This window comes from Bufo bufo, chromosome 1, assembly GCF_905171765.1.
Source record: "Bufo bufo chromosome 1, aBufBuf1.1, whole genome shotgun sequence".
Classification (NCBI taxonomy): Eukaryota; Metazoa; Chordata; class Amphibia; order Anura; family Bufonidae; genus Bufo; species Bufo bufo.
Genome location: NC_053389.1, coordinates 652516520 through 652538025, shown reverse-complemented (window position 1 = coordinate 652538025; position 21506 = coordinate 652516520). Strand labels below are relative to the sequence as shown.

The window sequence follows — 21506 nt, the reverse complement described above, 5'->3', positions numbered from 1 at the left end:
AGCATGAAGAACAGCTGGACTGTGGGAAGCGGGAACTGATACTCCCATGGGTCAGAGCCTGGCCAAATCTACCAAGAGCAAGAAACCATTAAGTAACTGTGCTTTCCATCCAAGTAATTCATATTTTGGTATGGGTGTCTCCCAACCTTCTTCTCGAAATGAGCACCAAACAGCAGTTTACTTAAGGCCTCTTGCACACGAACGTGTGCGCCCCGTGGTCGTGCTGTGGCCTGCTAAATGCGGGCCGCAATGCACGAGCACAGTCCGTGGGGCAGCCGCAGCGTATCGCAGGTCCGCGATCCGGCCGTTCCGCACAAAGATAGGACATGTTCTATCTTTTTGCGGAACAAAAGTACGGGACGTAGTGCTTCCGTAGGGTTCCGTTCCGCACCATTCCGCATCTCCGGATTTGCGGACCCATTGAAGTGAATGGGTCCGCATCCGTGATGCGGAATGCCCACGGAACGGCACCCGTGTATTGCGGATCCGCAAATGCAGTCTGCAATACGGCAACGTTCGTGTGCAAGAGGCCTAAACCAGAGCTGTAGATTACATCACACGCTGTCATAGATATGCAATGTTGTTTTTTTTTTTTTAAGATTATCTGGTTGTTATGTCCATAATGTAACATATCAGATCATACTCCAAACAGATGTTTAAGCCTGAGTGGTAGTCGTGAATCATTTGAAAACTGATTTGTATGATATACTTAGTGGCGTCTATACACCAAGTCAATCATTTCTTATGCTGATAGGTTCCCTTTAAGCATTATCACTATAGGATACTATGCAGTATACAGCATCATGATGTAAGGCAGGAGGAGCTGATAAGATTGTTATATACTGTAGTTTTTGCTCTATAGACACGCCTAGGTCTTAAATATTTTTCATCAGACCTCAGATCAGACCACTAGATCAGACCCCAGTCTTTAACAGACCCCCAATCTTAACCTGACCTCAGACCAGACCCCCAATCTTAACCAGACCCCCCAATCTTCACCAGACCTCAGACCAGACCCCCCAATCTTCATCAGACCCCAGACCAGACTCCCCAATCTTCATCAGACCCCAGACCAGACCCCCCAATCTTCATCAGACCCGAGACCAGACCCCCAATCTTCATCAGACCCCAGACCAGAGCTCCCAATCTTCATCAGACCCCAGACCAGAGCCCCCAATCTTCATCAGACCCCCCAATCTTCATCAGACCCCAGATCAGATAAAAAAATACAACAACTTAGGTTAGCTTCTGGCAGAGAACAGCCTGACAGAATTCTCAGGATCCGGCACTGCCAGATACAAATGGAATGCTCGATGGTCCATTAAGTATAGGGGGTCTTGTGGGGATTCGCCCTCATTTCCGTAGACAAGAGGTGTGAAACTAGCCTTTTCTCTCCTGATCTGGATGGCGCCACCACTCAGGAGATCCAGAATGTTGATCCAGAATGACCTGATGTCTCACAGTGTCAGGTCACAGTTCGCACTTATGCGTACTACGTTCTGATGCTGGACGCAGTGCCCGGAGAAGACCAGGGAAGAATGAGTAATACCAGTACGAGTAGCACTACACTTATCACTCCCAGGTCCTACTGTATTAACGAGCACTTCTATTTTACAGAATCTTTTCCTACAAAACGGTATTTCAGTCTGCTCAGCTACTCCTGATGCATAACATGATTCTGGCAGATTCAACTGCATGTTCAGCGCTAGATTTGTGAGTAAAATCAATAAAAATAATAATTGGTTCTCCAGACTCTACCTGCTCAGTTTCAGTCTTATATAGTTTAGCATTCTCCTCAATCTTCTTCTTTTCATTCTGTGTTTGAAGCAGCTCCTTCCTTAGCCTGGCTAACTCCTCCTGGAGGCTAAGCACTTGGTTTATGGCATTTTTTGCCTGCTCTTCAAATGGCCTCAGGCGGTCAACATCACTTCGTAGCTTATCCTTCTCTGTATTGTAGGTTATTTCTAGATGCGTCAACCTCTCAAGCAAGGACTTGTGGTCCTTAGTCTGAAAACACACAAGAGAAATAATGAACATCCTAACAAAAACTGAGAGGCTGCAATACACAGAACACAGCGACTGCTATATACCGTTGTGTTACCTGTTCATCAATCCTACGCTGCAGCTGCATAATCTTATTTTCCATGCCGTAGTTGAGTTTCTTGTAGTGTTCAACAGAGCGGGCTTCAATTTTCAACTTCTTCAGCTCCCTCCTGGCCATCATCCTGCGGTAGCAGGACTGCAGGTAAACAATGGCTCTCATGTTTCTTTTGTATAACTTACGAGCCAGCCAGCCACGGACGTGCTTCTGAATGATGGTAGCTTTGTGGATCCTTAGCATCTGAAGGGCGGTGGAGAAAACGATTACTGATTCATTACACATCACAATACAGACACCATAACTAGACCAAAGTACTGAAGCAAACAAGACGTTATAGGTCTATTATCAATTCTAGGACACACACTTCTGCCCTACTGGTTTCTATAAATCAGTCAAGGCAGCACCACATCAGGATAACATATCCCTCCGCTTCTGTGTTTAACCAGTATACAGAAAGTATTGCAACTGTCCATTAAAGAGGTTTTCCAAGAGTTTTTTTTTTTTTTTACCGATGACCTGTTCTCTGCATAGGTCAACAGTATCTGATTTGTGGGGGTCCAACACCAAGGACCCGCTCTCTGCTCACTGGCCTTCTCTCTGCTTACCAAGCACCACGCCATACATTGTATAGCGGGGCTGTGCTTGGTATTGCAGCTCAGCCCCATTCACTTTAATGGGGCTGAACTGCACCTAGGCCACGTGACCGATGTACAGTGACGTCACATGGCGTAGGAAAAGCTGGAGAAGGCCGTGGTCCTACTGTGAGCACCGCTGCCTTCTCAAAGAGCTGATTAGAGGGGTCAGAGGTGTTAGACACCCCCCCCTCCCTCCGATCAGATACTGATGACCTATCTTTAGCATAGGCCATCAGTAAAAAGAACTTTCGGAAGACGCCTTTAATCTAACCCAAGTTGTACCAAAACCAGGTCCAATGATCTTCTCTCCACATATCCATTGGGATCCATTAGACTCTCATGAAAGCTGAGCGTGCAGCATTTATTAGGTAGGCAACGTACACTGACCAATAAACGTAAAAGTTTACTAAATTTTACCATGCTCTGTGCACGGCTTTCTTCTCTTACCTGCTGATACCTCTTTCTGGCTGCATAACCCCGAAGAATCGTCTGAAGTGAGAGTGTAACAGACTGGATACGCCGATACTTCTGCCGAGCCACATACATTCTCTGAAACTTCTGTATGATGACTGCTGCTCTCGTCCTGCGCAGGAACTGGGCGTAGCTGTATGAACAATTCATATGGTTAAACCATACACGAAAATCTCATAAAATAAAGTGTATGTTCCCAATACCAAAAAGACTCCCAGTATACACGTACCATCTTGCCTGGTACCCTCTAACATATCTCTGAATGCAGATAGCGGCCCTCTTCATACGCAAGTACTTCTTCCTTAAAAGCCAGCCACGAATTGTCTTCTGGATTCGAATGCAGGCCATTCTCAGCTTGTCAGCTCTTATTTTCTCCAAATAAGCTACTTGCCCGGCACGGAAGAAGATTTTTGTTTTACCAAATTGATATTTGTCTTGGTCCTGTTTTCAGTAAAATAAGATGATATTATCTTAATATTGTTACCTAGACAATATTAAAATGTTTAGAAAAAATAAATCAAGATCTAAAAAATTTATGCTTTTCCTTAGTATAGGCCATCAGCATTAGATCAGTGGGAGTCTGACTCCAGCTACCCCTGCTGTTGAAAGACCCAGTGGTTCTCCTGCTTCATTATTACCATACTGCACAGCGCCTACTTTTCGTTGTGGCTGCGCTTGGTACTGCAGCTCTGCTACTTTAACCCCTTAAGGACTCAGCCCTATTTAACCTTCTGGACTTGGCCATTTTTTGCAAATCTGACCAGTGTCACTTTAAGTGCTGATAACTTTAAAACGCTTTGACTTATCCAGGCCATTCTGAGAAAATCATTTTTATTTATAAAGAAATACCAAATTTACCCAAAATTTTTTTTCAATTGCAAATTTCCAAGTTTCAATTTCTCTACTTCTATAATACATAGTAATACCTCAAAAAATAGTTATTACTTTACATTCCCTATATGTCTACTTCATGTTTGGATCATTTTGGGAATGATATTTTATTTTTTGGGGATGTTACAAGGCTTAGAAGTTCAGAAGCAAATCTTGAAATTTTTCAGAAATTTTCAAAAACCCAATTTTTAGGGACCAGTTCAGGTCTGAAGTCACTTTGCGAGGCTTACATAATAGAAACCACCCAAAAATGACCCCATTCTATAAACTACACCCCTCAAGGTATTCAAAACTGATTTTACAAACTTTGTTAACCCTTTAGGTGTTCCACAAGAATTAATGGAAAATAGAGTACAATTTCAAAATTTCCCATTTTTCGCAGATTTTCCATTTTAATAATTTTTTTCCAGTTACAAAGCAAGGGTTAACAGCCAAACTAAACTCAATATTTATGGCCCTGATTCTGTAGTTTACAGAAACACCCCATATGTGGTCGTAAACAGCTGTACGGGCTGGACTGTTTTTTTTTTACACCATGTCACATTTGAAGCCCCCCTCATGCAACCCTAGAGTAGAAACTCCAAAAAAGTGGCCCCATTTTAGAAACTACGGGATAGGGTGGCAGTATTGTTGGTACTAGTTTAGGGTACATATGATTTTTGGTTGCTCTATATTACACTTTTTATGAGGCAAGATAACAAGAAATAGCTGTTTTGGCACCGTTTTTATTTTTTGTTATTTACAACATTCATCTGACAGGTTAGATCATTTGATATTTTTATAGACCAGGTTGTCACAGGTGCGGCGATACCTAATATGTATAATTTTTTATTTATTTATGTAAGTTTTACACAATGATTTATTTTTTGAAGCAAAAAAAATCATGTTTTAGTGTTTCCATAGTCTGAGAGCCATAATTTTTTCAGTTTTTGGGCGTTTACCTTGGGTAGGGTTTTTGAGAAATGAGATGACTGTTTCATTGGCACTATTTTGGGGTGCGTGTGACTTTTTGATCGCTTGCTATTACACTTTTTGTGATGTAAGGTGACAAAAAATGGTTTATTTAGCACAGTTTTTATTTAAAAATTTTTACGGTGTTCTAAGGGGTTAGGTCGTGATATTTTTATAGAGCCAGTCGATACGGACGCGGCGATACCTAATATGTGTACTTTTTTATTTATTTATGTAAGTTTTACACAATAACAGCATTTTTAAAACAAAAAAAATTATGTTTTAGTGTCTCCATATTCTGAGCCATAGTTTTTTTTATTTTTTGGGCGATTGTCTCAGGTAGGGGCTCATTTTTTGCGGGATGAGGTGACGGTTAGATTGGTACTATTTTGGTGGGCCAACGCCTTTTTGATCGCTTGTTGTTGTACTTTTTGTGATGTAAGGTGACAAAATAATGGTTTATTTAGAATAGTTTTTATTTTTTAAGGTGTTCATCTGAGGGGTTAGGTCATGTGATATGTTTATAGAGCCGGTCGATACGGATGCGGCGATACCTAATATGTATACTCCCCCCCCCCCCCTTCTATTTTTTACCAATTTTTATTACCAACTTTATTTGGGGAAAATTACGTTTTTGTTTATTTTTACTTGAAACTTTTAATTTCTTTAGGGGAAAACTTTATTTTTTCAGCTTTTTTTTTCCCTTTATTTTTTGTCCCACTTTAGGACTTGGACTTTTGGGGGTCTAATCCTTTACAATGCATTCCAATACTTCTGTATTGGAATGCATTGGCTGTATGAGTAATACTGTGTGTATTACTCATACAGCTTCCGGCCTGTGAGATCCAGGCGGCTGGATCTCACAGGCACGTCACAAGAAAGCAGCACAGATGCCTAAGGAAGGCATTGCGCTGCCTTCCATGCCATCGGGTCCCCCCTACAGCCCCATGGGGACCCGATGGCACCACCGCCGCCGCACCAGGTAAAAGCCGCAAACCGCAGGTCTGAATTGACCTGCGGTTTGCGGCGATCGCCGACACGTGGGGGTCACGGGACCCCCCCGCACATTTAGCCGAGGTGCCTGCTCAATGATTTGAGCAGGCACCGGGTTCCGATCACCGCCTGCCGGTGATCGGAACTATACATACGTACCGGTACGTCATGGGTCTTTAAGGACTCGGGAACCATGCCGTACCGGTACGTCATGGGTCCCTAAGTGGTTAAAGTGAAACTGTCATCCTTTTTTTATTTTTGTAATGTGTAGGGGCAGTGCTGCTGACCATTTTTGTAATATACTTTAATTACTGAAATCGCATATTTCTATTAGAAAAGTAGCTATAAAGTGGCCCATTTTGAGCCTTAGCAACGCTCCTCTGTCTTCTGTTTACATAAATGTGGAGACTTGCTCAACATTGACTGTTATGTAAACAGAAGACAGAGCAGCGTTGCTAAGGCTCAAAATGGGCCACTTTACAGCTACTTTTCTAACAGAAATATGCAATTTTAGTAATTAAAGTATATTACAAAAATGGTGGGTATCACTGCCCCCATACATTACAAAAAAAAAAAGAATGACCGTTACACTTTAAAGGTTCATGCTGTTCATTTTTAACTTTAGTATTGGTTACTTGACTGTATTCTCTGGTTTTGGTTTATATTCTTCATACTAGGTTAAATTAGACAAGCGCATTAGATTTAACATACCACAATGAGCTTCTCCAACACATTTTTGCAGGTTTGTCTACGATCACTGAGAACATCTTTTTGTTTCATTAAAACCCGGTATCGGCTGAAGAACTCTTGATATGTCCACCTAGTTCAAGGGAGGAGAAGCCCTGTTAATTCTATGAGCTTATGGCACTCATGTCTGTTAATTCACCAAAATCCTTAAATACAGACCCTTAAAGGCTATGTACACCTTCAAGGCATTTTTTTTATGATTTTACTCATTTTGGGCAAAAAAATAAAAAGAAATTTTCAATTGGTCTTTATTAAAAAAATATTGAGTTGTTCTGTCACAAAGGGTTAACGGTCTAGCTGTATGAATACTAATTTCACTTTGTGCCTCTAATAACCATTATCTCTAAATTACTAAGAGGTCATAAACACTTATTTCAGCCACATTCTTATCAGTAGGGTAAGAATTGAGCTATAATGAGGTCAGAGAGATCAGGAGCCGTCAGCTGAGCTGCCTGACGAACAGAGACAAAATTCAGAGTCTGCTACTAGAAAACTCAAATCTTCACAGAAAAAGGGGCTCACAATTTTTAACAAAGACCAATTGAAGAAATGATTTTTAGCTCAAAATGATTACAATGCAATAATAAAAAAAAATACCCCCAAAGGTGTACATAGCCTTTAAGCTCCCACTTACCTGGATGGGAATCCTGCAGCACTGATCCTTATAGTTTCCAACACACCACAAGCCCTGAGTTGCTGGACGGCCCGTTTTGAGTCAAACCTTAGAAACACAAAATCAGAACAATCAAAGTGCAAATCCCTTGAAGAATTAAGTTGGCATACACTTCTGCCAGCAGTTGGCTAAATACTGGTTCAGCCAACATATATCCCCCCAACACATGCATACTTGGGTTTGTTCGAGCATGCATGTGATCTGAATGAAGAGAGTAGAGTAAGTAACAGTCTGTCACCTGACAGCAGATCTGCCCTACATTCAGGAAAAAGAAGACCATGAAAGCAGGTCTGATCTACTAGATTCTATCTTTACCGACAATACTTAATATGTTCAGTCACATTAGATCTTGTAATTGGTGGTCGGCTTGTGAACCTAATCTCATATGATCTGTACTGCTACCATCTGGGTGTTCACTTTTAGATGTACTTATTTTCAATAAAATTGCATCACAAATAAAAGGCAAAATGTGTACTTAAATTTTTTTTAATCAAAGTTACCAGTCAATAAATGGTTTCCAATACGTTGCCTGGATGGTCCAAATTGCAGCGAGTCCCAAGAGTGAAGTGGGTCCTTATTCACAAAAATCAGTACGTATATCAGGGGACCGCGTAAGGTTCAAAACCAATAAGAAATATTAAAAAGGGAGTAGAAACCCACGGTGTCTCGCTACATTTTAAAACTGCACACGGTAAAAACCCGAGAGGTCTCATCTTCACTGGGGTGGAACGTGTGCAGGCTAATTGGCAAGGTGGTGACACAGTGAAAAAAATGGATCGAACCGAAGTAAAATGGATATATGAGATGGGTACGATACAACCGCATGGTCTGAACGTGGAGCTCGATTTGAATCCGTGCCTTATAGACTGAGTGGACCAGGTTAGTTGCAGTTATCTACTACATTGGGGAGAACAGTGGATTCGATTGAACTAGAGGTCTATGTTCTGTTTGGTGTTATGAATTGGTTGTCATTGTATGATTTGTGCTAAAAATAATTCTTATGTGCAGATCCCTGGTGTTTTGGAACGGAGGTGGGGTGGGACATGGATTTGAGTTTGTTAGACAATAATGAAGAGCAACGGGTGGAGTAAATTTGGAGACTTAAGGATTGTGGGAAGTTTGTAGGTTACGCCCCCTGATTTGGAGTGAAACCCGGGTCGGGCAGGAGCGTGGTTTGATGCCTATTTTGCAATTGTGCATTTTATTGTGTTTAAATGTGAGCATAATAAATCATTTTTATGAATTTTAACTACGGATCTTCACTATGGGGGCAATATTGAATGGTTTGCAGGGAGTGTGATGAAAAAAAACCCCCACAGGAACTACTGATCGGCTTATCTTTGAGGCGCCTATATTATCTACACGCTTGTGAGTAGAACATGGAAAGACAGGTACAACTGGCTGCTACAGTGCTTCACTATGTATGCGTCTTTCTTGATGTCTCACAGGTTGTTTAAAGAAGAAGTGGAGCACAAAGTTAACTGGTGTGTGTTTGCTGGAAGAAGGTGGAAGGCTTCGATTGTACAACAACTTTATTGGTTTTGAACCTTGCGCGGTCCCCCGATATAAGTAACATTTATCAAAGTAGCTACTTACGTGAAAGGATACTTGTAGTCATTTGGTTTAATGCAGCGTACGTAGTGAGGGGTTGTAGCATTCAGTGTCTCCATCAGTAGATGCAGAGAGTTCCTGAACTGAAATGGAAAGAGCAGACTCCTGAACATTAGAACTAATACGTCTTGCTGCAAAAAATCGCTCTCCAGACTGGCATCTACTGAAACAGTAACTAAAGGGTTAAAGGACCTTCAGCTGGGCGGGCTGGTCATAGACCCTACAGGGATATTTCCCGGTGGGACGATACCCAGGGGGCCGCCCAAAGCACTTTTCACTGCTGCCAGCCAGGTACATAGCAATCTGATGCTCTCAGCATTAATTAATGCTAGGAACATCTGGTACTTATGCCCCTGACTGGCAGAAGAAAGTGTTGGCCTTCTTCAGGAACGTGATAGCGTCCTTTGGATTTGGTTCTACTAGGACAGTAGTTCGTGATAAATATTTATGTTGGTCCTGCCTTCTGTCAATTTGGACCCGCCTACAACATGGGGCCACTTTTAGTTTTTTTTTTTCCAGGCCACTTTAAGTTCCCAGTCCACCCCTGGACAGCGGCGACTGCAGCAAGACGATCGTGCTCACCTTTTTTTTATTGTTAAAGTGATGGTTTGTTCATACACAGTTTCATTAGGGTCCGCAGCACGGTCCTGTTTACTTGGGGTGATGACTATCTGACAAATGTGGAATTAAATTTCCACCTAAAAGATGCGACAAGCTAACGCTTGCTCAGCTTACCTGGTGGCCGACTGTCTTCTTATGCTCCTTGCTTGCATGTTCAGGCTTTGGTTTGCGTAGACCTTTACGGGATAGGAGCGTACGTCCTGTGGGAGTAGCTGATGTTGGGCTTAAGGCATGCACATCATCTTGGAACAGCTCTGTCAGCAGCTTAAACTAAAAATCAGAAATAAAAAATAGTTCTTACAGCCTATGCGATAAAAGTCAATTGTATAGAACCAAGCCCCTTTATAATTAGTGAACCTAAAATAAGTGACTGTAAGAAAAGGAGAATTCTATGTTGAAATAAAGATCAGTAAATTGATGAAGGTTCTGTACACACTTGGGTCATGGCTTCCACTTTCACAGGAACCCTGGTGGACCAGTTAGGATCTGGTTTTTATAATGGTGAGCCAGGTTTCCTCTCTTTCCCCCTGCAGCTCTCATAAGGAGCATGTATCATTAGAAGCAGAATAGCAATGCAATTCTACAAGTACTGTCCACTCTTGTTTAAATGGGTTGTCATGTCAGAATTTTAAAAAATATAGAAAAAGAATGGGGCCGTGTTAAAGCAATGAAATTATTTCTATTTACCGTTTTGAGCCCTCTCTGCAAACAGCAGATCCGCAAAATACGGATGCGGTCTGTGTGGCGTCTGCATTTTTGCAGACCCAGCATCTGTGCGCGGTCTGCATCCGTATTTCTGTTCCGCATACGTCCTATACTTTGCCACAAAATGAAGACCGCTGATCCATTGAAGTCACAATTTGCGGACCACAAAACAGATAAAGTCGTATGAATGCACCCTAATACTGTGGTGTGTGCTCTCCTGCCGTATCTATAGTATGTAAAGCCTGTGTAATCTGCCCAACCTGAAAAGTTGGATGCTTTCCTCCCTCTTTATACTCGAATATTCTATGTACAACCTGCTGCTACTCTCTTCTGGCCCCTCCAGGACACGGACAGTGAGAGAGAAAGGAGGGAGAGAGCAGAGAAAACCGACAGCGGCCAGGAACAGTGCTGTCAGATCCATGTCAGAAGCAGCAGCACAGCCAGCTATGTACTGGAGTTGCACTTATTCTACAGAAATAAAATAGTACGATTTAAAAAAAAAATGAATACTAGTTAAAAATGTTTCATGCAAAACAGCTGGCCACATATGCATACTTTTTTCCTTCAGGAGAGTGAGACAGCAGCTCATCTCCCCTAAGGATAAAGGATCGGGCATGATTAAGGCTACATGCACACGAACGTTGTTTGTTTCAGTGTCCGTTCCGTTTTTTTTTTGCGGATAGGATGCGGACCCATTCATTTCAACGGGTCCGCAAAAAATGCGGACAGCACACAGTGTAAATAAAAAAAAAAAAAAAAAAATAGAACATGTCCTATTCTTGTCAGTTTTAGGCATTGTTACAATGAATCCGCAAAAAAAAACAAAAAAAACGGATGTCAACCGTTTTTTTTTTTTGCGGATCCGCAATTTGTGGACTGCAAAACACATACGGTTGTGTGCATGCAGCCTAAATCGGATACACATCTTCCTTCTCTTCACACCTGCTATCAGGGTAGTCTGGTAACCTCCATACACACAAGATAGTTGGCCGATCCAGCCACAATTGTTGGTTTTAGCTGACATTTACCTAGTGTGTAAAGGGTTTACAAGACATGTTTTGGAAAGGAATGGAGAAAACGAGATTTTTGTATAACTTACCAGTAAAATCTCTTTCTCGCTCTTTCCTTGGGGGACACAGAAGACCTTGGTATAGCTCATCTCCATAGGAGGCGTGACACTAAGTGAAGACTGTTAAGCCCCTCCTCCACAGCTATACCCTCAGCCTGGAGAGAGAGACTGCCAGTTGCAAAAGTGGAACCAACAAGCCAACTACCCAACGGGTAAAACAACTCGGAAACCGTGTAAAGAAAAAACAAAGAATGGGTGGGTGCTGTGTCCCCCAAGGAAAGAGCGAGAAAGAGATTTTACTGGTAAGTTATACAAAAATCTCGTTTTCTCGCCCAGTTTCCTTGGGGGACACAGAAGACCTTGGGACGTTCAAAAGCAGTCCAAAAGGGGAGGGACCACAGCACCAAGGCAAAGCACCCGAAGGCATCAAGAAACCGCCGCCTGCAGACCAGGCGGCCCAAGGCAGCATACGCCGAAGCCCGAGTATGCACCCTGTAGAACTCGGTAAGGTGTGCAAGGAAGACAGTGACCGCCTTGCACAAATGCATGGCCGAAGCCTAATGCCTCCGGCCCAGGAGGCACCGACCGCTCTGATGAAATGAACGGTGACACCAAAAGCAGAACCCTGCCCTTGGTGCGGTAACCACAGCAATAGACACTCTGAGAAAGCGGAGGAAGCCACCCTGGAGGCCATCAACCCTTTGCGCGGATCTCCTGGAAACACAAGAGACCGAACGCCGACAGAGTCGGAGATCCCCAAGTAAAAACTGCAAGGCCCAACGACCTCCAAACGGTAAAGCGTCCGTTCCCGGGGATGGGAGGGAAAGGACGAAAGCCTCGTTGATAAGAAGGCAGATACCACCTTCAGAAGGAAGGAAGGAAGGGACAGGATGGAGAACAGCCCTGTCCTGGAAAAGGACAGAAAACACAGAACACGAAGGGCCGCCAATCAGGCACCCGTCAGACATGATGGCAACAGAAACACAACTGTACAGGACAGAAGGAGTAGGGAGAACTTCTGCAACGGCTCCAAGGAAAAGATTGGAGCGCCGAGAGCTCAGTATGTAGTTCCCAGGGCGGAACCAGGGAACGGTACAGAGGAACCAAAGAGCCACTCCGTGGAAGAAGGTCATGACAGGCCCAGGAGGGCCATGAAACGCTGGAAGGGTAAGGACAGCGCCGACACTTGACACTTCAAGTAACAGAGCCAAAGTCCCAGGGTCAGGCCGGACTAGAGAAGACAAAACCAAGGGAAAGAAAGGCAGAGTGGGGGAATGCCCCGCTTCCCACAAAACCCCAGGAAAGAACCCTAAGTCCGACAACCAAACCTGGACGAAGCACGGTCGGAGCGAACACTAGCGTGCTTGCAGGAATCACCTGGCAAGCGGGAGAAAACCCAATGTGATCAGGCACAGACCAGTAACACGGCAGAAGGGTCGGAAAAAAACGGCCCTGTCGGCCCCTGAACAACATAGTCCCGTATCCAACTGGAGTGGGGGAGCAGAAGGACAGACGGAAGAAAACTGAAGGGTCCGCCCAGCATCCGACAGATGCCCGGACAAGACAGGCCAAAGTCCAAGTCGATGTAGCCACCACAGAAAGGAGTTCTACAGTCCCGGTATGGGAGATCCAAGGACAATCTTGACCGAAGGGTAATCCTCCCAAATTACCGAGAAAGTAAGTCCAGCAGGACCATATGCCCAGAATGGAAAGGCAATCTGCACCCAGCGGGAGGACAGAACGCGGTAGGCCCGGCAAACAGCTAGTACTGCCAGTGAGAACGAGGGAAATGGTACGAGACCACAATTAACACCGGAACCATCCAAGTGAACAACCATGCTCACCCCCGAGGGGGGGGGGGCGGCCGGGCAATGACGGAACAGCCTCTGAGGCCTGGCCGGGGTAGAAGCCACATTGGAGTGACAAACCCAGAGCGGAAGCCAAAAAAAAAATCGAGCCGGCGAGGAAAAGCAGAGCCGAATCCCCGCTACTCTGTGAGACGACCTGCACACCGCTTCGCAGCAGGCGAATACCCTGAAGAAACCAAAAGTGGAGGTCCCCGGACCTGGATAATCGAGCACCCAAGAAGAGTTGGGTGACCTACCCGAGAGGAGCGGTCTGAACCTGGTAGCAGCAGACTGAAACGCAGAGGGCGCCAATAGGAAGGACCCACACCACACTGCATCTGAGAGGATGAAATGGTAGTAGGCAAGGGAACCGTAGTCCCGCCAGAGCCAACGTAGAAGTCGAGCGGCACTGCAGACAACCGGTTGCGCGGGGAAGCAATGTCACGGGATGACGAATGGGTACGCATCAAGGGACCCCGAACACTCCCCAGGTGGAAGGGCCAACGAACATGGTGGGTGCCGACACAACGGGACCACACCAGAGAATGAGTACCACCCAGCTCGGTGCAGTAGCGAGCCAGCAGAGCCAGTCTACGTATATACAAGATATACAGCTGTGAATACATTGAGCATTCATTGTTGTGTGTTTGACAACAACACCTTAGGCTCATACAGGTGGACAGAATGATCTCTTCAGAGAAGAGTTCAAAGCTTGCGACAAGCAACCTCACCACAAGAGAAAAAGGTATGTCGCAGGAGGAAGGGAGGCATACGTACTAGCAACCCTGCAGGCAGTGAGAAGGCCAACCCACCCACGGGAGGAGAAGGCATACACGGCCCAAACAACGCACAGAGCGCACAGCCACAGCGTCCCACAGTATCCACGGAAGTGTAAAGTGCAACCTGAAAGGGAGTTATGCACAAGACCAGTACAGGCATGCGATGGAACGCAAGCAGTCCGCCCAGAAAAGGGGGAAGAAAGGTACCTGGCAAACTCTGCAGATGGCAAGAGTGCAAAGGCCCGCACCAAAAGGACCTAGTGAAAGGGGGGCATGCACAGGATTATCCTAGCATTAAATGATTGTGCAATAATCCACCCAATACCGAATTTCGTGAGAGTGCAACTTCGCCAATGAAAGGGGAACGTCCAGTACAGCATATACAAGGACAGCTGTGAATCTTGTGAGCGTGCAAAATTCCGCCCATGGAATGAGAAGTGGTCATGCACAAACCCAGCACCATTTCCAATGGGAGTGCAAGCAGCGCACCCATGTTAGAGAGCCATGCTCACGGCCAGCAACGTATTCGGTGAAAGTGCAATGATCCTCCCAGGTGGGGGTGGGGGGGTGCACATGGCCAGCATCGCATCCCAGGAGAGCGCGAGCATCCCGCCATGGATGGGGGTATGCAACTGGCCGGCAACGTACTGGCACAAGAACAAATCCAGTCAGTGAAAGTGCAAGAATGTCGCCTGAGGAGAGGAGGCATGCCCACACCGGCAGCAATCCAGCGAGAGTGCGGTACACCGCCCACAGAGGGGGGGCCATGCATATGCATGGCAGTCAGCGGATCCGGTGAGAGTGCAAGCACCCAACCATGGAAGGGGGTCAGGCACGTGGCCAGCAACCTACCGCGAGAGAACAACCCCAGCCAGTAAGAGTGTATGTATGCCGCCTGAGAGAAGGAGGCATGCTCAAGGCCGGCAGCAAAACCAATGAGAGTGCAGCATACCGCTTATGAAAGGGAGTCATGCACATGGCCGGCACTGAATCCAGTAAGAGTGCAGTGTTCCGCTTATGGAAGGGGGACGTGCACATGGCCAGCACCACATCCGGCGAGAGTGCGGAGTTCCTCTTATGGAAGGGTTTCATGCACATGGCCGACAGCGAACCCAGTGAGAGTGCAGCGTACCGCCTAAGAAGGGGGTTACACACATGGCCGGCAGGGAATCCAGTGAGAGTGCCGCGTTCCCCTAAGGAGGGGGGTCGTGCACATGGCCAGCACTGTATCCGGTGAGAGTGCAATTATTCCGCCCCAGAAGGGGGTCATGCACCTGTCCAGCATTAAATCCAGTGAGAGTGCAGCGTTCCCCTAAGGAGGGGGGGGGTCGTGCACATTGCCAGCACTGTATCCGGTGAGAGTGCAATTATTCCGCCCCAGAAGGGGGTCATGCACCTGTCCAGCATTAAATCCAGTGAGAGTGCAGCGTTCCCCTAAGGAAGAGGGGTCGTGCACATGGTCAGCACCGATCCGGTGAATGTAGTATTCCGCCTATAGAAGGGGGTCATGCACATGGTCAGCCTGCGGCCAGAGGGAGCACAGAATTCCACTTAGGAAGGGGGTCATGCCCATGGCCAGCACCATAACTGGAGAGGTGACGTTCTGCCTATAGAACAGGCGGAAGAGGGGCGCCTACACTTGGCCAGCGCCGTATCCCGGGAGATGGCAGGGGTCCGCCTAAAAGGGAGACATGCAGCTGGCCAGCACCGCAGCCGGGGAGCGCAACATGCCGCCTACGGAAGGGGGGTATAGCGTGCGGCCAGCACTACTGTATCAGGCTGCAGCGTCCTGCGCAGCCATTACGTTATTTATAAACTTCGCCATGGAAGCCCTTTTTTTTTTTTTTTTTTTTTTTTTTTAAAACACAGCCACTCTGAGACACCATACAGGCCTATTAGGAAGCCCAGAACATAGAGGGTGTCCTCCAGATGGGAGCCGGCCCCTGGAGATGGCCGGTACCCAACAGGTTAACAAAGATCCAGCCTGGGGGGCGGCGCTGCGATCCCCTGGGGGCGGGGGACCTCCAGGCGGGAAGAATTCGCGCCGCGAGACGTTCCCGCCCCCTCCAACCGAGGCCGGAATTTTGCGGCCTAGTAGGTCGCAAAGCCGGGGCCTAGATTTTTGCGGCGCCCGGCCGGCCAGGAGGTACCGGCGGTCGGCCGGGACCTGGAGGGAGCCGGGCTGACGCATGTACTAACGGCCGCGGGTGCCCACCCCGCGGGCCGGCAGAGACAGAGGGCCGGATTGCGGTCGAGCAGGCCAAAGCCTGAGTCAAAGTTTGCGGCACCCGGCTGACCGGAAGCATCTACAGTCGGCCGGGGCCTGTTGGAGCATTGCGCTCAGTACATGCAGGCCGCGAGCCTTGCGGCCGGCAGCTTCTGGAGCGGGCCCTTGGCCCTAGCGCACCGGTAAGGAGGGGGACCCTGAAGTCCAGCACTGCACCCCCTGCCCTAATGGACAGGCGCCCGTAGAGGAGGGACAGGGGCAGTTAGCGCGGGCCCCCTGTACTGAATCTGCGACCGGTAAGGGGGAGGGTCGGCATAACCCCTGTGTCAGGGGCAGCTAGGAGCGGGTCTCCGGTCCTGTAGCAGAATTCCTCCACAGCAATGCCATGCTCACCCCCGTGCAATGCCCTATGGAGGGGCAGTGTATTGTCGCCCTACGGTCACCAGTATGGTGGTGGTGTGGGGCTATATGATTATTGGGCAACAGCTGGATATGAGACAGCCCTGGAGCCAGAAACATGGCTGTTCACCTACGGCAACCCAGGGGCCAGTCTAGGTCCAGCAGGGACCAGTATGGGGTCCAGCACGCAGGAGACCAGGGAGGGGAACGTAGGGCTGGAGAAGCCTCTCTCTTACCACAGCCGTCTTCACCCTCGGTCCGTTCCAGCAGGGTCGCCCCTTCAGCTACTGGCACCATAGTGGCAGGACGCTGGAAGAGGGACTTGGCGTGCGTGCGGGCGACCCTTGCGCTGGCGGGATGCAGGGGAGCTGGGCTGCCCTGGTCCACCTTGCCTTCTGTGGGGGAGGCAGCAGTGCGGGTGACCGGCACTGGCGCAGCTCAACCCCGGGAGAAACAGAGAGGTCTAGTGCGTCTCTGTTGTCCCTGATGATCTGAAGAAAAATAAAAGAAAAAAATCAAAATTATAAACCAAAAAGGAGAAAACAGCCCTGCAGAGCAGGGAGTGTCTTGCCTCCTTGGACACTAAGCAAAAACTGGCAGTCTCTCTCTCCAGGCTGAGGGTATAGCTGTGGAGGAGGGGCTTAACAGTCTTCACTTAGTGTCACGCCTCCTATGGAGATGAGCTATACCCAAGGTCTTCTGTGTCCCCCAAGGAAACTGGGCGAGAAAGAACCACTTTCAGCTTCAAGGGCAAGCATGAGAATTTTGACTTCAGCCATGAACATAAATGTAAATGATTTGCACTCTGCATAAAAACAGTGATGTCAAATATTGCCTGATATTATTATGTAGATTTAACCCATAAATCATTAATAAAGCAGAATTACATTTTAACAGAAGTCATAAAATTGCAAAATGCCTTTCTACTTTGGTAAACCCTTTCCCTCCGTCGAGGGCTATGGGTGGGGGGAACCCAACACAACATACGCTGTTTTCACCAAAAAACGTCACAGCGATGTTGAAAAGAAATATAAATAAAAGGGACGTCTGCACAAGACACTTATTAAAGACCTGTTAGTATGGCACACATGCTACTTGTTAGGTGCAAACTGCATAGCTGCTATCCGCATGTTGCAGCCAAAGATGAGACCTGTGGCTGCACGGACCTGGAAGAACACGGAAGCCCTTCTGTGGGCTTCTGGGTCCATGCAGCCTCATTGCAATAGTTAGGACATGTCCTATCCTGGGCCGCCACATGCAGATCACAGCAAACTAAAGTCAGTAGGTCCGCACCGTGATGCGGGGTATACGGTGTCCGTGTTTTGCACATCCACGTTCGGTCCGCAAAACGGACATGGTCAAGCGAGTGCACTCTTATACTGAGAGTCTCCTGATACAACTGCAATGCACAGCAAAGCAACTTGAAGCACTACACATAAAGAAAAGTTCTGCTTTTTCATTGGCAATTATCATGCTATTTTTATCATATGTTTCTCCCAAGCACCCCTCCTCTAGGCATAAGCATAGGCAAAGCATCAAAAATGCAGAATAATAAAGAATCTAGATATGTGATGAACATTACCTTCTGAGGAATGGGATTCACACAAATGGAATAAGAAGAGAAGAAATACAATGCAATGGTGAGAGAATAAAATAAACACATTTACCCTAATGAATCTCTAATGTGCGGCTATTCACTAACCTACAGTTCAAGTTCATTTTACTGATCTAAAAACAGTGGGGGTCATTTATTACAACTCTGTCCTTCATTATGTTGCAAGTGACAGGTTGCGACCAAAAAATTGCTTTTTAGAACACCCTCACCACTTTGGCAAATCACCTTCTTGAGCGAGATGAAAAATTGGAGAAACCCTAGTTGCCAATTTGAGCCACTTTTCAGACAGATTCTAGGCGTGGACACATTAGTAAATCTGGGCTAGTTTGTTTTTAAATCCCAAGAAATCTCTTGAGCATTTGTTCCCACAAGGGGGCGCACATTACATTGGTACACACAACCAAACAAAGACAAATTATATATTTCATATACTATTATTCTAGACTGATGTATCACCGCCAAATTCTTCAGGTCTTTACATTCAATATATTCACTAACAAGCCCCGGCCCAGTGAAGCCTACAATCTAATTTGGGCAGCACGATGGCTCAGTGCACAGAGCTCCTAGTACCAGAGACATCTACATAGAGTTTGTTCATTCACCCTGTATTTTCCTGGGTTTCCTTCCATGCGCCACAAACATAGTGTGAGTTTCATCACTTTTCTAGGAAATTCATCATAGTGCATATGTGAAAAGAAAACTAGATTGTGAATCCCACTTCAGAATAAGATGACAATGTTAAATACATATGTATAATATAAATATAAGCAATGTTAAATATATACCATATTTTTCGCTCCATGAGACTCATTTTTTCCTTCCAAATGCCTGCTTCCATTATAGAAGTGGTCATTAGTCTGGAAGAGGGGCAGGCAGTGGTAAGTAAAGCACCAAGTTGGCTGTACTCATGCTCCCTGGTCTTCATGTAGTGCATATAGGTGTGCACCATTACCTGACACTGTGAGGTCAGGTTGCAGTGCAGCACTAGGCCAGCAGAAGACCAGGGAGCGGTGAGTGTCACACCTTCCAGAGAAGGAGAGGTAAGTTTTTTTTTTTTTTTTTTGTCTGATGAAGCCTGGGAGCCTGATCGGAGGAGGAATGGGAGTCTGATAAAAAAATATATTTTCTTCTTATTTTCCTCCTCTACATCCTAGGTGCTTCCTATGGTGCGGTGCATCTAATGGAGCAAAAAATACTGTAACTGCACTTCACTGTTCTGTTAAAGGGGTTGTCTGGGATTTTGATGGTCTATCCTCAGTATTAGTCATCAATATCTGATCAGTGGGGGTCCAATTCTCGGCTGCTCCACTGATCAGCTGTTTGAAGAGACTAGTAATGTCATGTTCAGTCATATGTTCCATGTACGACTCAGTCCTATTGCCGTGAACGGGCTGCAAACCGCTACACAATGTACAGTGCTGGGCTTAGTAAGCTGGTGCTCACCAGAGCTCCCATGAGGGCTGCAACTTCCCTAAATGGAATCTGTCGCTCGGATTTTGGACTATTATCTACTGCAACACGAGTAGTAATGCAGATATGGAGTCCAGATCCGTATTTTTATTTTCCCACTGTCTCCCATTTCCCTACTGTCAACCCTCAGAGCTATGTTGAAATACATTGTGTATTTTAGTGCAGCTTTGAGTGCAGACAGTGGGGAAAAAGGGGGCAGTTGGAAAATAAATGGAGATCTGGTCTCCTTATCTGTAGTACTATGCATGTAGTCCACAAGTGGGTTGACAGATTCCCTTTAAACAGCTAATTGGCAGGTGTGCAAGGAGAAGGACCCCCCCCCCCCCACTGATCGGATATTGATGACCCGTCCTGAGGATAGGACATCAATATCAAAATCCCGGAGAACTCTTCCAATGACCACATTCACTTACATGACTGCAGTCAACCGTTCATCAATCAGTAAAAGGGTCATGGTCTTCCAGTGACCATATATTCTCATGCAGTGATCGACTGAATATCCCTAGTACACGTAAAGGTAATACTTAGAATGTTTACATTTAAAGAAAGATTTATTTTAAAAGCCCATATAATACAATTAACCTTTACATCAGTTTCTTCAAAGTAGAACTTACTGGAGAATGAAATGTGTTTTACTGTATGAATTAGTGTATGGAAAAGAATAAAACGGTCGTGGCTTCTAGTCGCTGCATGAAACGTAACAGAACATTTCACCAACCTTACTCGCTCGGAGAACTTTCACTTGATCTTCAAACACTGTGTCTTTATTCTTCTCCAGAAAGCCTTCACATTGATATTCTACCTGTACGTAATGTAATAAAGAACATTAAAGGGGTTTCTGCAAATTGAGATATTGATAGCCTGTCCTGAGAAGAGGTCATCAATATTAAAGTCCAGGAAAACACTTTTACAGCAATACTGAAACTTTTAACCTCAAATAAAAAAAGGCAGAAAGAGTTTAGATACAAAATGTTTCTTTTCATTTCTAGAGAAACAAGAAAGTGTATTTAGCTGACAACTAACTTCAGAACTTCATTTCATGGTTTGAAACTAGAGGGAGATTTAGCAAAACTGGTGTAAAGTAGAACTGGCTTAGTTGCCCACAGCAACCAATCAGATTCCGCCTTTCATTTTCCAAAGGAGCTTTGAAATATGAAAGGTGGATGCTGATTGGTTGCTATGGGCAACTAAGCCAGTTCTACTTTACACCAGTTTTGATAAATCTACCTCAAAGTGTCCACCATCTTTCTGACACAATAGGCCACGTTCATCAACCTGAATAATAAATCTGTCCTAGTTGTCCATAGCAACCAATCAGAGCTTAGTTTTCAGTTCCTACAGGGCTCTGAAAAAATGAAAGCTGAGCTCTGATTGGTTGCTATGGATAACTAAGACAGATTTACTAGTAGGCACCAATCTAATAGTTATCCCCTATCCACAGGAAAGGGGATAACTTCTTATAACTGGAAGGTGATAACACAATAAAAGACCACCTTTTTCTAGCGAGTGCAAATATATTTTGTATTTCCGGTTTACCAAAAGCTAAATAAAGATCTAGGATTACCTTGTCAGCAAAATGCTGTACAATAAACGCCACATTGGAGAGACGTGGTTTTTCAAACAATGAACAGGTTTTGAGCTGTGTGTTATACAATTTTTGGGCCCAGGTATTGTCCGATCCTTTGGGCATCTGCAAAATAT

General features: G+C 45.7%; 1 protein-coding gene across 13 annotated transcripts in view; it reads right to left on the bottom strand.

The window, feature by feature from the left end:
* Positions 1–21506, bottom strand: part of MYO5A (myosin VA) — a 175157-nt gene that overhangs the window by 39969 nt on the left and 113682 nt on the right. For 7 of the 13 annotated variants that reach the window (XM_040413944.1, XM_040413948.1, XM_040413949.1 and 4 more), the window contains exons 13-23: positions 21370–21495; positions 20524–20607; positions 18561–18563; positions 9809–9964; positions 9059–9156; positions 7424–7510; positions 6754–6862; positions 3437–3648; positions 3184–3340; positions 2102–2341; positions 1759–2007 (exon numbers count right to left, since the gene is read on the bottom strand). In XM_040413944.1, the coding sequence (XP_040269878.1) occupies positions 1759–2007; positions 2102–2341; positions 3184–3340; positions 3437–3648; positions 6754–6862; positions 7424–7510; positions 9059–9156; positions 9809–9964; positions 18561–18563; positions 20524–20607; positions 21370–21495 (1521 nt within the window). The remainder of the gene's footprint in view (positions 1–1758; positions 2008–2101; positions 2342–3183; positions 3341–3436; positions 3649–6753; positions 6863–7423; positions 7511–9058; positions 9157–9808; positions 9965–18560; positions 18564–20523; positions 20608–21369; positions 21496–21506) is intronic. The other 6 variants (XM_040413945.1, XM_040413955.1, XM_040413957.1 and 3 more) reach the window with 1 other exon arrangement.